This window comes from Anastrepha ludens, chromosome 2 (assembly GCF_028408465.1).
Source record: "Anastrepha ludens isolate Willacy chromosome 2, idAnaLude1.1, whole genome shotgun sequence".
NCBI lineage: Eukaryota > Metazoa > Arthropoda > Insecta > Diptera > Tephritidae > Anastrepha > Anastrepha ludens.
This window is the reverse complement of record NC_071498.1, coordinates 50,904,356-50,922,925: the sequence shown is the minus strand read 5'-3', so window position 1 is coordinate 50,922,925 and position 18,570 is coordinate 50,904,356. Positions and strand designations below refer to the sequence as shown.

Sequence of the window (18,570 nt, the reverse complement as noted above, 5' to 3'; positions counted from 1 at the left end):
TCCACATTTTTTTTCTCTGCGGCATTAGCTATTTTCTTTGCTACTCTATTCTACGAATGCCAGAAAAAAAACGATGTTAGTCACACTAGAAATATTCAATGAATACCCTGTAAATATGCTTAGGTACATGACGCATGTGGATAAATATGCATTTCCTATTATACGTCCATAGTTAGTGTTTCTGTGGCATGGTGAAGCAACTAGTATGTGCGTGGGTGCATGTGCAGATGAATGCTAAGAAATTCAAAATTTCTTACAATTGTGTAAAGTTTCTGCTTCCTCAGGTTATAATTAATTAATATTCACAAATTAACACTTATGAATTATAAAAGGTTTTTCAAAAGAGACGCCTAGATGTCAGTGGCGAATAATTCCTGGACGGGCCCTTTTTTATGTCACTGACATCTGCCAAGTGGAAATAATTGGACTATTAGACCATTGAGTCGACAATTCAAAAGTTGGTGAAAAATTTCAAGAAACTGGTTCTGTCGAGGATAGAAAAAAACTGGCAGGCCAAAGACTAGATGTTCTGTCTTTCAACATCGATATCTCAACGTTTTTAACAATTAGCCTTTCATGAATCGAGTGCTTGGCGGATTTTAACCGTAGACGTGTTAATGGTGGTCAAGTAAATGAGATCATTTTTCACATACAATTATTAAGAGCCGTACTTTGAATAAGAATAATGAAACCTAAAATAATATTAATTTTTAAATGTTTTATTTTAAAACAACATCTAGACGCGTCTTTTGAAAGCATATTTTAGTATGACACAAGCGGAGCTAATGCAATAATCGAAAGGAGTTGGAGCGGGAAACAGATTGGAGTTTTCAGTGACGGTAAGGCTGCATTGAAGGACCTGGATAATACAAAGCGAACCTCAAAGATTGTTCAAGAATATAAGAAGAAGCTTAATTCTGTCGCTCGCAAGACAAAACAGGCTTGTACCTTTATTGGGTTCAGGACACTCCGGTGTTCAACGGAACAAAATTGCCGATGAATTGGCCAACCGTGGATCAGCGGTTCCCCCACAAGGGCCCGAGCCAAAATTGGAATCAGTTCTGCAGGAATCATGAATTAGATCAGAGATTATGTATGCAATTTACATAAAGAGCGATGGTCCGGTCTAGAACGCTTCAGAACTGCAAAGTGTTTTGCGATAAGTCCGAACAGAAAACTGTCAAACTTTCTACTAAAACTTGGAAGGAAAGACGCTCGGTTGATGGTCGATATTATTACAGAACACAACCCATGGGTTCAGCATATGACCACCATTGGAATCATTGAGGACCTAGTGTGCCTGTCGTGCTTGGAGGAGGCAGATAGCACTGAGCAGTTTCTCTGTGAGTGTCCTACGAGTGTTTGGTTCCGATGTCGTGTGTCAATGAGTAATATTTGTTCTCTAAAACTGGAGGATATTTACAGATTTGCCAAAGAATCTGGAAAATTCTCACTGGACTAACTATCTTTGTCTCTGTCTCTATTCCTTTCTATCTCTTTCTATGATACCTTTCGCCTTCGCTCCTCGACTATCTACCCTCTTTCCTTAGAGCTCTGGATACAATGAGCTTTTTAGCCTGAGTGTTTTAGGAGCCACCAAATCTCCTGATGCTCCTTGGCTCGATTTTTTCGAATTTCAATTTCTACTTTAATACATTTTTTGGGAACTATTACGTGAATTCAGTTCCTCTTCACTGGATCGAAGGGAACCTGTTTTCTTATTAAATCTCTGGAGTAAATCATTTTAAATTTGGGTAAAGTTGTGCCGTAAGTTGTGCAAATGGTGCCGTAAGTCGATCATATTTGACACTTGTGAATCAGACAGCTGAAGTACCTATATAAACAGATAAGCAATTGAGCGCATAAATGTCAAAATAATTATTTCCATCAGTCAAAACAATTTGTTTATTTAATGGAACACTTATTCCACCTTGTAGTAGATCGTAAGCCGAATCGGGCTTTTCTTCAATTTTTTAATCAGAAAAATACGAAATAATTGAAATAATAATATGATTCTAGTACGGGCGATAGCCATTGCTGTTGTGAACAACATAATAAAATTTCAGACCATTCGGCTAAAAAGTCTTCTTTTTTTTTGACAACACCAGGCCGAAAAAAGTAGTTTTGAGCGTAGATAATGCGAACATTGGTGCCGCCGTGTCACGAATCTGACTCTACCTGCTAAAACGGATATAGAATCGAAAACACTGGGAATATCCTTCGAAAAATTTTACAATATATTCTTAAAAGCCTATACTTTCGAAATATTAAAAACAAAAAAAAATCGATTTTTTGGAAATTCCAGAACACCCTTAATAAGTATTTATTTATTTATTTGGGTTAGTACACCGACATACCTATACCCTCACAGTATCAAATAGAGCAACTAAAATTAAGCCGGCATATATACCTAATGCTTATTCATACAAACATAAAGCAATTCTGTAAATATCGTCTGATTCATTCAACATATCAGCCGTTTTTTTTTGAAAGTGGTGTAAGTGTATTTTATTTTACATGGAGATATTTAAGGTTTTACATTTGAATATTTTGAAAAATCTGGATATTTGTTATTACATTGGTTTTGAATATTTTCATTTTTAAATTGATTTAAATTTTTAATGTAATAAATTTTAATGTGATTAACAAGCATTTATACTTTTAACGACTTCCAAAGAATTTACACCACTTTCAAAGTCAACAGAAAGTAAAAAACTTACATTTACGAAATATTAACTATGGGGTTTCAATGGAAATAAACCAGTTTTTTATGAAGTTCTTTTCTTTTAATATTTCGACAATAAAAATGATTAACCCTTTCGCGATATTGTTGCCATATGGCAACAATAAACTTTAAAAGGCCGTCAACACTCTCTTGTAAAAAATATCAACTTTTTTGTTACATATTTTCAAAAATTGAAGTTTAATGGTTAAACAGAAATAAAATAAATAATAACCGCCCATTATATGGCAAGAAAAATTAGCGACAGTGTTATAGAAAAGATTTTGGAGAATTTCGAGAACTCAGATCTCTCAGACTTTGAGAATTCGGAGTCCGAAGAAATATTAGAGTATTTATTTGAGGCATTAGACAATAATGAAACTTTTATGATGGAGGAGCTTAGTCCTCAAGGTCCGTATGATAAAAGCATTACAAATATCAACGGGGAATGTAATGACGAACTAGTTTTGGATGAAAATGGCTCTGGCTCAGAAGCTGGTACTTCGAACTATCAACCAAAACAAGTTAATGAATTTCGATGGAAAAAGACTTCGTGGGCTCCTCCTCAAGCTGAGTTTTCTGAGTGTTATTCAAGTAACGCTGTAAAACTTCCAGTACAGTACTTTTTGGAGTATTTTACTGTAGAATTTTTTGAAGAAGTAGTGCAGGCGACAAACCAGGCCTCTCTTTTAAAAGACGGTCGATCATTTAACTTAACGAAAGAAGAATTTTTTAAGTTTCTTGCTTTGGAGGTTATGATTGGGACAATTGGTTATCCCAGATTGTCTATGTACTGGACAGCGCCCACAGATAATCCGGCATTTCGTCAAAATATGACAAAGAATAGATTTCATTCCTTGCGAAACAACTTGAAGTTCACAACAAGTGATCCGGGCAATGACAAACTTTTCAGGATTCGTCCTTTTGAAGGATTCGTCATTTACTAAAAAGTTGTATACTATCCCCAAAGAAAAGAATCTTTGTGTGGATGAAATGATGGTACCTTTCAAAGGAAAGACTGTCCTTAGACAATAGGTACATGCGTAAAAAGCCAATAAAATGGGGAATTAAATTATTTTGTCTATTTAGTTCAAATGGCATGTTGTATGACTTTTGAAATATATCAAGGAAAAAGTACCGTTACTTCTGGACCAAAACTAGGGTTCTGCTCCGATATTGTAGTTCATCTCACAAGAACTATTCCCGAAAACAAAAACTTGAAGCTATTTTTTGACAACTATTTTTCTACACTTAATTTGATACTGTACTTACAGAAAACGGTATTTGGGCTACGGGTACAATTAGAGGAAAAAGGTGTAGTAAAGTGCCTTTGCGATCTGAAAAGGAACTAAAAAAGGAAGGTAGGGGTAGTTTTGATTACCGCATCGAAAGGGAGGACAATCTTTATGTCATAAGATGGCTTGATGGAGGTGTTGTCCAATTGATTTCATCAATATATGACGAAGAGCCGCTTAAAAATTTGCAAAGATTTTTAGTTGAAAAAAAGACGAAAGTTGAAATAACTCAGTCCTACATTGTGGCCGTGTACAACAAGAATATGGGAGGAGTTGATAAAATAGACTTCCTTCTTTCATTGTATAGAATATCGATACGGTCAAGAAAATGAACACTTAAAATAATCGACCACTTTATTGACCTGGCCATATGCAACTCATGGCTGGAGTACAGGAAGGATCATCAGGGTAATATAAAGACCAAAAGCAGAAACCCATGGATCTTAAGTAATTTTTATAGCTATAGTTTTCTATAATACTTTTTATGCTAATATTTTATGTTTTTAGTTTATATCCTTGTTCACTTTTTAATATGTATGTACGTGTATATTTATAGTATTGAATGGATTTCTTTTATTTTAAATATTTTGTTTTTGTTGGAACTATAGTTTAGAAATCTTGATTTATAAATAAATTGAAATTTTGATGTCAAACCAAATTTTATTATTGTAAATGTACGAACCTTTATGCAAAATCCAAAAATAAACTTACCATACAAAACATTTGTTGCCATATGGCAACATTAAAAAAAAGCAATTAACAAAAAAAAATAAAAAATAAAAATTTATTTGTATTGTTATTGGTCCTAAAAAAAATACTCAGACAAAAATTTGGATTTTTTGAATGGCGGAATAAAAAGATGTAGCGAAAGGGTTAAAATAATAAAATTTATTAAAAAAATTACTATCTAACCAAAATTGTTAATTCTCTCTCTGTTAATAAATCTAAATTTTCCGAATGTGATGAGTCTGGATTGATGATAAAAACGTAGTGTATTATATTTCCAAAGTTTTGTGGTCGTCCCCATGATAGCAATAAATTTATTGATTTAAAATCCTCATTCTCACTAAACGAAGTTTTATAGAACATTTTATATGGTTTGCTTTTTAAAAACATGAATTTTTCTGCTGTTTTAAAATTCGACCACGGAGATTATGTGTTGGCATAGAATTATGAAAAAACCGACTTTTTAGTGCCAGTGAGTTAATAAATTCTTGGGAGTTCCGTATGATGAATCCGAGCAAAATTTGCATTATGTAAATAATGTAACTTTAATTTATTACCCTTTTTTCGTATTTAAATAAAAGTATTTTCGAGGTATCTAAAATGTAGTACTAATAATAGTTTATTTCTTTTTTATTTTCATGCCTTATTTTTTACAAATATTTTTTTTTTTTTTGTTTTTATAGTTTCGCAAATATTTAAGGGTCAAATAAAATGTATAGTTTATTTCCTCCGTGTCATTTATGTAAGCATTTGAAATATCTTGCATCTCGTACGATCAATCATTTGCAGAAAAACAATTAAAATATCTTTTTCCATAAATACCTCATAATACCTATATTGCCATACTAACTAATTATTTTAATTGCCATTACATTTTGTGCCAATAATGAGGTAGGTTAATTAAATGTGCTGTGCCGTTAATTCGCTAAGAAAATAAAAAAAACAGTAAAAAATATACATCTTCATGTTACATATTATTGGCAAACAAAAGACTTAAGCGCAAAACTTGACGCATGTTTAGCGCATTCATTAATCGAAACTGTAAAATAAGTGAATTTCGCAATACTTTCCTGCACACATTGGCTGTCATTGAAACGGAATCGGTTGCGGGTATTTCACACACATGTGAGACATTGCATAGCCCATAGTCACGCAGCCAATCAGCCAGTCAGTCAGTCATTCAGTCTGTCTGCGAGGATGAACGCTTCATTTGGCAGCGACACCAACAGCGAATGGCTTTACGTATGTACATATATTTGTTACGGCTACTACTCCCCACTCTAATCACGAGCAATGCGTGAACGTTCACTGAATATGTATGTATTTTATTACGAATATATATTTCTTTTTTATTATTATTTAGTATGTAGGCGAATGCAAGTGATTGTATGTACGCTCACTTATCGGGCATGCTGCACCAGTCGCTCGCTTGCTATGAGTAATATACGTAATATTTTATTTGGCTCACCAACTCTCGCTCTCAAGTTAATTTTGCGTTTGCCGTGGTTAGTTGATGCTAAAAGTCGAACGAAATGCTTACTCAGCTGCTCTGCAGGGTTGCGCGGAGTTCCAACATATTAGAGAAAATTCACCACATTGAATGTTGAATGAGAGCACATCGTACTTAGTTTAATATTTAATGAATAAACAAGAGCGTAGAGCATAGACTTAATAAGCCACTCACTTTATTGTTGGTTAGTAACTACGTTGAGCGCATTGTGCTTGTTATAGTTTTTACTGCTGCTTTTTTGTATTGTATTATTTCGCGTTAGTGCTCTAACGAGTAAGAAGTGATAGGCACAAAATTCAGTGACAATCGCTGCCAAGTCCACAATCGATGGCCAACGAAGTTAGTACCATTGGCAAAGCATGCTGTAACTGGTATGCGACTGCATAGTGAGAGGAATACTACGTGTCTAAAATGTGGTGCAAAAGTAAAATTAAAACACAAAGCTAATAACATTTTTTTTACCAGTTAATTTTTTGTTTTTGTTTGCATTTGAGAGCGCAAAAGCAGAGATGATCACTTGTTTGCACAAGGGCAACAATTGAAATTCACCACAGCAGCAACTCCACAATATTCAATAAGCAAATCAACGATTTCATTTCGCAGCAGCAAAAGCAACAACAAAACAATTGAAACAACTTGGAATGGGATTTATTGGAAACGATTGTGGAGCCGCATACGGCAAATACAAACATACACATACACATATGTGAGAATCTCAACTCATCTGTTGATGACTGCGCGGTCAACTCTTTAAGCTGCTCGAATTTATTATTTTTGCCATTGTTGTTTTTGCCTTTGCATGAACTGACTAACTGGTTTTACCAACCAACATTGGGGACTATCGTCTTGGCCCGTCTAGCAGCGGTTTCAGTACGAGTTCGTGTTTTGGTTGGAATGGGTGAAAACGCCCAGCGCAACGGATAGAGTGACGGGTAAATAATCAAATAGTATTTGAACTGAGTGCCGGTAGGCAGAGTGCTTTGAAAACTGTAGTGCTTAGATTGTGGAAATATATAAATGTATATACATATGTGAAAAATTTGTGAAAAGACACAAATAATAAAAGTAAAATTAAAAACGGCAACCAAAAAACAAATTAAGCAAATCAAAAATCAAATGAATAAAACAAATTGAGACCATCAAAATAGGTTGCAGTGTTTTATAAATCATATAATTGAATATCTACGCTTAAATTTTTTAGCTCACATATCCATTTTGAAAAGGCAACGACTTGAAGTGCTGATAACAATAAATTTTTCATAAATAATAATTTCTTTTGTTATTTTTATAAGAAGTGTTTCCATAAATAATAAAATAGCTCAAGTTTTAACTCCAAAACACAACATATAAAAAATAAAAATAAAATCTGCTCATATATGAAAGTATTTCCACCACTGCAGCGGTGAAAAAAAGATTATCTTACGCTTGTTTTTCCATTCGCTAATTTATTGAAAAGATTTGAATTGGAAATATATAAAAAATGCCATTACTTCATATTGTGTCTACCAAAGTGCCAGTAAAAAACAAAATACAAATGAAAAAAACCAAACCAACCAGCAAACTAATCAACCACAGCTCGCGCTGCCGAACTTTCATAGCCTTAAACGAGTTGTGGCGGAACAAGTTCTTATACGCGCCTGTATGGTTGTCTGCTTTGTGTTGCTCTGCACGGGCCAGGCTACAGGTTACCACCACTGCCAACTCATTTACATGGCGGCTATATGAAATGTAGCAAAAACAACAACAGCAACCATAGACAAAAGAGCCACATCAAGTTTTAGGTTGAAATCAAATAAGAAATAAGAATCTTAACATTCAAAGAAACAAGTTAAAAGGCCAAAAAAGTGAAAAGTTACCAACAAATGCAAACTGGAAATAATAAAAAAGAAATAAAAAATTAAAATTAAAAAAATTAAAAAAATTTTTCAGCAAAAAGTATGACTAGAAATTACAAAACTATATGGCTATAAGCAAAATGACATCAGTTTGAGGAAGGTGTCAATAGAATTGAAAGGGCTTATTGACAACGACATCAAACGAAAAATCTGTATAAAAAATATCAATTTTTTTAAATAAATTTAAAAATGCCAATGCATGCAGAAGTGCTAGTTTATTAATGATAAAAATCAAATTTTGCAAAAAAAATTCTATTACTGCCTTCGGTATTATTTATGCCTCGATTAATGACTGAATAAGTTTTATTTATACTCAAGATATTTTTTAATGGGCAAATTAACACTGAAATGAAATTTTGTCGTCTACTTTATGACTACACTTTTTCTAGTTATTTACGAGGGAGGTGCAATAAATTAAATTGGAACACGGACTTCCCGATTTGGTAAAAAAATAATTCTTTAAAGTAGTCCACTTTTAGTGCCCTGCACTTAGTTCAATATTTTTATGATTTCTTACTTGAAAAAAATAGTCAAGTCAATGAAAACCAAAAATTGTCATATGGGGCTAAATTTGGATAATATGCCGAATGAAAAAACCTCTTGCTACCATAATTCACGCTATTTCCCGATTGTGACTGCTAATTTATGTTCTTCTGGTAGAAAGCAGATTTTATTCTTGTCAAGTGTAGTCATTTTTGCTTCAAATTTGAAGAATTATCTAGATAAATAAGCAATTTGCAATCTAATTCCAGTAATTCTGTGATTTTTGCGACGAAACTTTGTTATCCTGGTAAAAGAAAACTTCATCTTTGCCAGATATGAAAAATTTTGCCTTAAATTGGTCTCGTATTGATCTAATGTAAATAAATTCTTTACCATCTTCCAAAGCAAACGAGGTAAAAGACATCCTTCGGTTCTCAAAAAACTGTTGTCATGTCCTGGTTTGTAAGCAGATCCTTCTTGATCTTCATTGACTTTGATTACTCAGGAAAAATCTATTGTTTCAAGAGATCTTGGTAGTCACATGAAGAATCCATATTTTTTCCACGATACAAACGGCGCTATATTTCTTTACCATTTGCAGTTTCCAATAATTCTTCTTCTTCCTCTTTACAACCCGGCGAGCGTCAAAGCTTCTTGCACAATGTTTCTCCAAAGCGGTTGGTATTGAGCTTTTGCTTTGTTGTTACGTATTCCCAAATCTTTGAGATCGTGTTTCACTGCGTCTATTCATCGGTTTCTATGGTCTATTCGTCTATCCTTTGGCTTTTAAGCCCATTAGCTTTCGCGTCATGACTCTCTTTACGTCACAGTCAGCAGGCATACGTGTAAAATTACCTAGCCGTAGTATGCGCTGCGCCTTAATAAAACGCACAGTTGCCACATTTTGAGTGAGACCGTTTAGTTCGTAGTAGTACCGGATTCTATAGGTACCATCATCCATTCTTATTGAGCCAAAAATCTTTCTTAAAACTTTTCTTTTCATGCTGGCAATCAGCGCGCAGTCAGCAACTGAGTCTATCTATACTTCACGTCCGTTCTGACTGCAGAACTTTAATCACTGCTACATGCGAACATAACTCCCAAATACTTAAAATGCTGCACTTCTTCAAAATTATAAGCTCGTACATGAAAAGTTGGCACCTGTGTAGGCCGTTTCGACTTCAGCAAATAATGGGTTTCACTCTCATTTACAAACAGATCAATACCGTTCGCAATTTAACAAATTTTTAAAAATGTTGCTTTTAAATCGTTCTTATTCCTCGAGGGAACAGCGATGTCATCTACGTAAACCCATATTTGGGTTGTTTACGCAGATGACAATGATTACTTTTGTGGTAAATTATCAGCTACGAGGAACCCATCATGCTAAGAGCGATGATATATCTAAACTTTAATCGCCGATTCATCTGCTGAGCAGACTCAACTAGCTTTTCGCAACTTTTTGCGTCAATTCGTTCAGCTGAATGCAGTCTATTTCACCAATAACTCATAGACACTCTTGGACGGATCGGACTCAATGGTGAACTTTAGTTCGTCATTATTCACCTCTCATTAAGAGCGACTGATTCATTAGCTCTTTTGAGAATTCAAAGCTTCAATCCTCTGAAAATCTCCTGCTGCACATTTGACTCTACTCAAATACACTCACCATATTTGATCAATTTGATAAGCCTATGGCTTTTTTTAATTCCTCTAGCCTTTTTCCAATTTAAATGTCAAACTGTAACCATCGAACTCTCAAATAATACTTGCGGGGAAAAACTCTTTTCGAATTATCGCTATGAATTGTAATACTTCTTACATTCATATTTTTATTAATTTTAAATTCACCTGAAATTTTTCGAATCCATTTCAAGCATAACTATAGAGTTCTCTAATAAAAGAGGGTACAACACAAAAAAATAGGATAATATAATAAAGCAAATTGTGTGTGAGTTATTAGCAAAATTTTCCAGTCCTTGCAATGAGAATCAATGAATTCCTAGCAGGCCGATTTTGCAAATCAAACAAAATTGTTTGCCGGAATCAAACTAAATTTTTCAGCCAAAATAGTTTCCCAAACTGCAGTATCCAGTGGCATACCATAGATGTTTAGCCTGGAATCTGGTGAATTCCAACTCCAAATATTATTTTTGCGGTAACTATTTGAGCACCCGGTCATCTTGCATTATTATGCATTAATTAAAGAGATGATTTGTGGAATAATCTCAGATTTTATTCTTGCTTTTGCTTTTTGTATCAATATATACAATATGCAATATAAAGGGTGGTTAAATTTCAAGGGCCGATGTTGAATGTGAACCACACCTAAACCTCAACGACACCGTTGGACTCCTTTCTTTGGGGTTAAGTGGAAGATAAGGTGTACATCGATGAGCCAGCAACAATTCAAGAGTTTAAGGTGGAGATAATTCGGCACATTAACGGTATAGAACCTCAATTTTGCCTCACTGTCATCGACAATTTGGACCATCGGATGGAGGTTTGCCGCCGAGACCGCGGCGTCTTTTTGGCCGATATTTTGTTACATAAAGAGAAATGACAATAATTTCCTAAAAAATTGCATTTGATTCAAAATCAACACCGGCCATTGACACTTAACCACCCTTTACATCAACTATAACTCATATACACCCTTTTCATGAATCAGACTCAAAGGTGAACTTTAGTTCGCTATTATTCACCTCTCGTTGAGAGCGAGATCGGTGATTGGTTTTTGATAAGTTCAAAGTTTCAAAGTTTGTTTGAACTTTAGCAAAGTAATTGCATACATTTTGCTGCAGAGCAGGTATTAGAGTCAAATATACTCCTAATATTTCGCTTGGCTGTTACGAAAGGGTCCCATTTGGCAACGCATACATCAAAAATATGCAAACGACCAATTTTACACAAGTTCTTAGAAAATGCTCTTGTTGATTTGTTCCCAACAAAGCTAAAACAGGAAAGTAAAATTTTAAGCCAATAACAAATGATAGAATCTTAAAATGTCCGGCATTATAAATTGCAAATACTTCATAATCCCGTCATCATCATCATCAAGTCCTAGAGTTCTAAATTGGAGCAATGGACCACTGATAGTCCCCTATTTCTGATTGCTTCAAGCAATATGACTCTTTAAAAACCGAAGTATTCATTTTTTTAGTATTTTTTTCGAATTTGATAACACGTGAATAATATTAGCTTTTAAAAGAATTGTTAAGTTTTATTTATAACATTTGATTAACACGCAAACATAAATAACTATAACACAAAAACTTATGCACCAATTTTCTAAGTTTCTTACTTATTTTCAATAATATTTTTTATGTAAATGTAGTTCATTCTATTACAAAATCCATATAAACTTAATTTTCAAATTTTGTGAAAGCTTAAAAAAAATTCGGAAAATTTTCGAAGTTTTGAAAAACTTTCTAGTATGCAGAATTATAGTCCATTAAATTTTATTCTAATAAAGTACAAATTTAATGCAGCTCAAAAATCGAATTGATTTTTGACAATTTTTTTCCTGTCGGTGTTGAATGTTTGCTTCCATAAAATAAATGTCGGCCCGCGTAAACTATAAGCAAGATATTTTAAATATTTCTGTGACAGGGCCAAGTGAAGAGTAATATAGTTTACTAATAACAAGCTGTGAAAGTTCTGTAACCCAGTTTTTTTTTTCATCATCAAATCTGTCGTCAGGACAATGGTATGCCCGGCGACTAAAAAACTACCCCTCGTTTTGAACCTTCACCCAGCCTGGAACCGCTTTCGCATTACTCCAGAGGGCCGTTCGCTTTGTGGGGCATTAAGGGAAATAGGTACCTCTGCCCCGAAACAATTTGGGGTTTTTAAAAATTGAATTCATCGATGTTCCTTTTATTAGCCTAGCCGTCCATCTGCTGCGAATTGCGTCATCCCGATGCCGGTATATGATTAGTCGAACTGTAATTCGCTTCAGAGCACAAACCACATTTCAGGATTTTAATGCATGGCCCGGTTCGTCGCATCTAATGCAGAGACCCTGACTCCTTCTGTCGGGCCTTTTACAATTTCATGTTAGGTGCCCTCGGTCAAAGCACTTCAAACAACGCTTAATACTTAGCTGGGTTTTATACTGCAGTTAACCCAGCCATTATGCGTGACTTATTGAGGAGAATGTCTGCTTTCTTCAGTGTTAAAATCATGTAAGCACGAACCAGTTCTCTGCTGTTTGGTGCTGACAAGTTTACGCCTATTCCCTTCCGTGATTAGAGTGAAGGTTGTCTTTAAGTTCGATATACACAGGTAAAAGCCAACTCAATGGAGTAAAGTACAATAATTTTATCGACATTTTTAATAACTATTGCCATAATCTTCCCAATCCGCTTTAACCCCTTTCTGCATAAATTTGTCTCTTAAAGAAGATATAGAACTTTTCCTTTTGCTAGAAACTGTATAAGCATAAAGGCTTACTAACGGTTGAAAAGAAAAAATTAAAAAAAAAAAATTGTTTAAAAAGTGTTTAGAGGTGTTTCAAATTCTTACTATGACTCTATTTAGAATTTTATGTATTTACAATAGTATTACCAATTTATACAATAAGTGGCAAATATTGGCCACCAATCGTGATTGAATAACTTTACAATGTCTGTTGCAAGTCATAGAATTTACAGCTGATATAAAAAAATGGTACTTCCAAAATAAATTTTCGCGTTAAGCTAATAAATAGGCGAATGAAAACTATAAAGAGCAATTAATCAATTTTTTGACAGACAAAGCTGCTGAATAAATTATATGCAATAAAAGTATGCTGCGATTCGCAAATAAATATTTTTTTATTTTCTACTAAAAATGTAAGATAATTATGAAGCAGTGGGCGCAGTCTTAGATGAATCTACAGATAATATTTTGCATTATAATATTTTTGCAACTTAGAGTGAAGCTACATAGATTCCATCAAATGCTGAGAGTCAATAGGAATAAATTCCATATTTTGAATAGTGCATGCAGCTGTTTATTGTTGGGGCAATATGAGGGGGATGTGAAATTTAAATATCGAATAATTGCTAGAGAAGAAATGGACAGAAAAAGGGCAATAACTAAGGCTAATGTAATTAGAATTGAACATGAAATGTCATAAGCAAAAAAAATGGTCAATTGCTAAGGGGATTACTAAAGAGTTAACTGGCGTAAAAGTGTCGAAAAGGTTATTAAACTTAGGACTTAGGAAACGGCTTTCATTCAGTGTAGCTATTTGGTATTGATGTAAGTTCGAATCTCCGGTTATGAAACAGCAAAATGATAGAAAAAGTGTTTTCTAATAGCGGTCGCCCCGCGGCAGGCTATGGTAAGCCTCCGAGTGTATTTTTGTCATGAAAAAGCTCCTCATAAAAAATATCTGCCATTATAAAAAGTGTTTTCTAATAGCGGTCGCCCCGCGGCAGGCAATGGTAAGCCTCCGAGTGTACTTTGATCCATGAGATCCATGAGATCCATGAAAAGGCTCTTCATAAGAAATGTCTGCCACTCGGAGTCGGCTTAAATCTGTAGTATCCGCCCTTTGGGCAACAACATTAAGACGGTCACTACAAATAGAAGGAGGCGCTCGGCTAAGCACCTAACAGAAGTGTACGTACCATTAATATTTTTAATTACTATGAGCCCGTTTTACCGTTTGAAATATTCTGCTTCGAGTTACATTTTTAGTTTGTTCAATATACACAAGTTAAAAGGAGATAAATTATCTAAATGCGGCACTTGTGAAATGTATGTCTAGAGTTTCTTGCAGGATAATGACTAACTATGAATGCACAGTGAGAGGAAATCGGAAGAACTAAGAGTTTTCTCATCATAAATCTGAACTATCTTGCAAATAGCTGCGAGCACCAATTATTCATCAGTTGTTATTTTTTGTAGATCAAATCTTTTTGGGCTTCTTACAACTGTTTGTATGTGTTTCTATTTCATTTGCATTGGCTTATACCAATTATCAGCAAGGATATTCCGCTATAAAAATGAAATGCAACTTGTTTGATCAATAGATTCAGATGTTATATAAAGAGGTGAAAAATTAATCATCCAATTTTAATTTTGAATAATTTTTTACTAAATAAAAAAACGATTTTGAGTGATGGAAGCCTTTATATTGACCTCTATGGCCCCCCATGCTTGTCGGTTTGTATACTTCAGCTGTCTAGATCACAAGTAGTTGATATAATTTTACGTATAACTCCATTTGGAAATCTTCCGATAGGGTGATTAATTTTGCGCCACCTTGTAAAAATCGCCACTTTCACTTTTAGTTATCCTTAAAACGCAATCGTAAGTATAAGGAGAATAAAAAGAATGGCAAGAAATTTAACGTACACTTCAGTGGTTGTGCCACAAACGTAACAAAGATTGAAATATTGCGAATTGGTGTATAGGCGAAGCTCAAATTTTAATTCCACAATTTGGATTTGACCTTCTACACCTTTGCTTTCGTCTCTTTTCTTCAGAAATTTATATTCCGAATCTGAGTGATTAAGGTTAGTTTTCTTTAAATGCAGCTAAAAGCAACTTATCCCAAAAGAAGATCTACGCAGAAATACTTTGATTAAAACATGAAAAATATGTAAACGTAAAGTAAATGTAAAAAAATATGTAAAAATATGAAAAATTTAAACAACTGGGCAAGCAAACATGCGAATTATAGTTTTTATCAATTTTTTTTATTATTATTATTTCCCACATTAATCATACATCTGTATAACTGACAACAAGTACATTTTTTAACAATTAGTAAGGAAGATTTTTATAACAAATTAAAAACATATTTTTCTACGTTCCACTGAAAATACATTTTTTTGTTGTTGATAACTGGAATTTTCAAATAAAGGTTTTTTTATATTTTTTACCCAAATCGGCATAATTAAGGGAACCTTATCTATACTTATACCGAATTCACTGCTAACTACATACAATTTTTAATAGAAATATGAGAGAAATATATCTTAATTCAAAGTCGATGATTCTTTGGTAAATTTCAATGCTCCTCGGAGTAGTTTTTCTGGCCCAGCGGGGCTTTTGGGATAGAGTTTGTTGTTTCAGATAAGTGATCAGAATGTGGCAAGAATTTCTTGGCAAGCCATTGAGACAAAAAACTGAATGCGGAATATGCTTCAAATAATGAGGCAAAAATACTTAAGTCATTACTAAAATGTTAGAATTTTGAAGATAAGTTTAATTTGAAAATTTTTAATTGCAAATTTTATGTACGTCACTTCTTTGAAGCGCGACGGAAATATCACATTTTTGATTCTCAGATCCTTTGCAGTGAATATCAAATACTTGTGCGGGTGTGAAAGTTGGTTTGGAAGGTAATACAATTCTGCCGCTATAGGCGCGTCTATTACTATCACTGGAATGAGACCGTCCACTATTTCTCGTCCGCTCCGTCGTTTCCACTCACTCGATTTTTCACACCCACACAACAATATTTGCGTGTGAATATAAAACCAAATAGCTTAGAAATTAATTAAATATATTTGAAAAAGTCTCAAATATAAGACAATTTAAGGTACTATCAATTAGCGTATATTACAAAAGCACTTTGACTGCTTCAACTACTTTGATATTTTAATGATGACCTTAGTAACCTCTTTTTTGATGCATTCGTGGATTAACAAAAAACAAGAACAACAAGCAAATTACCAGATCGAAATCATCCAAAAAGAATTTTTAAGAATGCAACACTAAATTCGCAAAAACCTAATTAAAAAGAAACACAAACAAAAAACACAAAAACAAACAACATAAAAACAAACGATAGCATCGAAATCATCCAAAAATAGTCTCAAAGAATATCACATTAAATTCAAGAAAGAAAAACGAGCTCTGACCAGTTCCCATCATGCAGCGCAACTCTTGTATGAGTGCAATGCAGAAAAAAATTCTCCCACTTTGCCATTTGATATGTCCTACCAAAGACCGGTTTCTAACTTTGCTAACTTTTCTAGCAGACTTTCGTATATCGTATTTTGTTTTTTTGCACTTCGGTTTTTGTATTCCTTTTTTGCACTAACTCTGCTTGTTTTTGTAATTTTACGTGACTTTGGCAGCAAACCTACACAAAATTCTAAGTTCTCATCTCATAATTCTCCACTATGGTCAATTTGCGCGGTTCGTATATGTATGTATATGGATGCATGAATGCACTCTCTTGTATTTGTATTTCTTCCGCAGTTATCCAATAGCTGCATTGTTGTGGGTTGCTATACGAACACATGCTATAATTGTTACTGCTTTTTACAGTTTTTTTTATTGTAATTATTATCATCGTATTAACCTCCTTTTAGGTGGATATAGCGCGCATAATTACATGCTGGATAAACATAGCTGTTGTTGTTATTACTCAATTAATGTAGAGAGGAGTAGTAGTGTGTGACTCTATTTGCAAATGTAAATTAGCTTAATATCATAATACAGCTTATAAGGCAATAAAGTTCTTAGCAGTGTGCGAATTGTCAATATCCGTTATTAAAGAGTGGAATATCTATATGCAATTAGCACTTAAATTGAAAATGATGGCAAACGTAAAGCTGAGGTTATTGTAAAGCAAAAGACTTAAGCGAGCAACTTGATTGTGGACACTGGTGGCCTATGGTGAATAAATGAGTATGACTCTAACGGAAAATTAATGTACGAAAGAGCACTTGTGGCACTCAAATGAATAAGTAAATATCTATCTTTGTATTTTTACAGTTAATTTTAGCAGAAAAAATGTGATTGCGAAATTCGATAACTCTTTATATTCTTGTAAAAATCATGTCAAACGACTATCGCAAAATATACTAAAGTGACCTTAATTGCGCGCTCCAAAAAGTTAAAAATAACGACTGGTGTTTAATAAGCAATACCACGTGAAGTGAAAAAAAACAAAAACCAATGTTCCCAGTCAATTTGTGGTCGAGTAAGCGACGCTGAAAATCGTTAAGTTATACACACAAATATATTCGTATATTCAAATGAATATTCGTGAAACTGCCACTTTGATGAGAGGCGAAAAAACACAAAAAAATCATACGAAATAACCAGCTGGCGAAACAGGGAAGTGCAATTGAAAAATTTTACAGCCAACATAACAAGAAAACCAACACAAAAAAAATTTTTCTTTATACGAATTAAATTGGCGCACACAAATTTTCAGCGCGAGAAAAAAAATAAACAAATTGCATAAAAAATTATACAAAAAAAAAAAAGCAACAACTAATAATAATAACAAATAAGTCGAAGGAAAGGCAAAAAATTCCGCAATGTACGCGCAATACGGCAAACGAAGAAAATGCGCGACTATGCCAGCAACGACAACAACAACAAGGAAAACATTAAACTATGCGCGTCTATTTCTCATCACCGTATTTTGTGGATTATTTTTGTTCGGCGCACAAACGGCCAAAGCTCAGGAGGTGCAGAGTAATGATGCAAATCTACACATAGTTGCAACAACTACGGCTAGCAGTGATGCTGCGCCTACTATGCCTGCTACAGTTGTAGTAACAACAGTACCCGGCGATGCAGCAATAACAACAACAACAATAGCTACATTACCAATAATAACAACAGCAAATGCTGAGCATGCTATGAATGCAACGTTACAAACAGTCGAAGAAGCTGGCATCACAATGGCCACAAATGCAGTGGAGGAGTCTACCGGTGCTGTGTTCAGTGTTGATAGTTCAATGACTTCAACATCGTCTGCTCCTGCTGTTCCAATAACAACCGAAGCAGCAGCAGTAGCAGCAGCGGGCACAGCATTGCCAGACGATGCACATTTGCTAACTACCACAGAGACGTCAGCCGCGACGGCGTCACCAGCAGCAGCAGTGATGGCCAACGAGGAAGGCAGCAATGTTGTGCACAAATTGGATGTTATTGGTAAGTTACCGCATACATTAGAATAATAACATATGCATTCTT

At 34.2% G+C, this 18,570-nt stretch overlaps 1 protein-coding gene across 5 annotated transcripts in view; it reads left to right on the top strand.

Moving 5' to 3' along the window:
- The first annotated feature begins 6,501 nt into the window (after nucleotides 1-6,501).
- Nucleotides 6,502-18,570, top strand: part of LOC128870782 (putative epidermal cell surface receptor) — a 161,289-nt gene continuing 149,220 nt past the window's right edge. Inside the window, exons 1-3 of one of the 5 annotated variants that reach the window (XM_054113279.1) lie at nucleotides 6,502-6,592; nucleotides 6,748-7,185; nucleotides 17,356-18,528. In XM_054113279.1, coding sequence (XP_053969254.1) covers nucleotides 17,907-18,528 — 622 coding nt within the window. In that variant the 5' untranslated portion in view covers nucleotides 6,502-6,592; nucleotides 6,748-7,185; nucleotides 17,356-17,906. Of the gene's footprint in view, nucleotides 6,593-6,747; nucleotides 7,220-16,278; nucleotides 17,293-17,355; nucleotides 18,529-18,570 lie in introns of those variants that run through there. The other 4 variants (XM_054113284.1, XM_054113280.1, XM_054113283.1 and 1 more) reach the window with 4 other exon arrangements.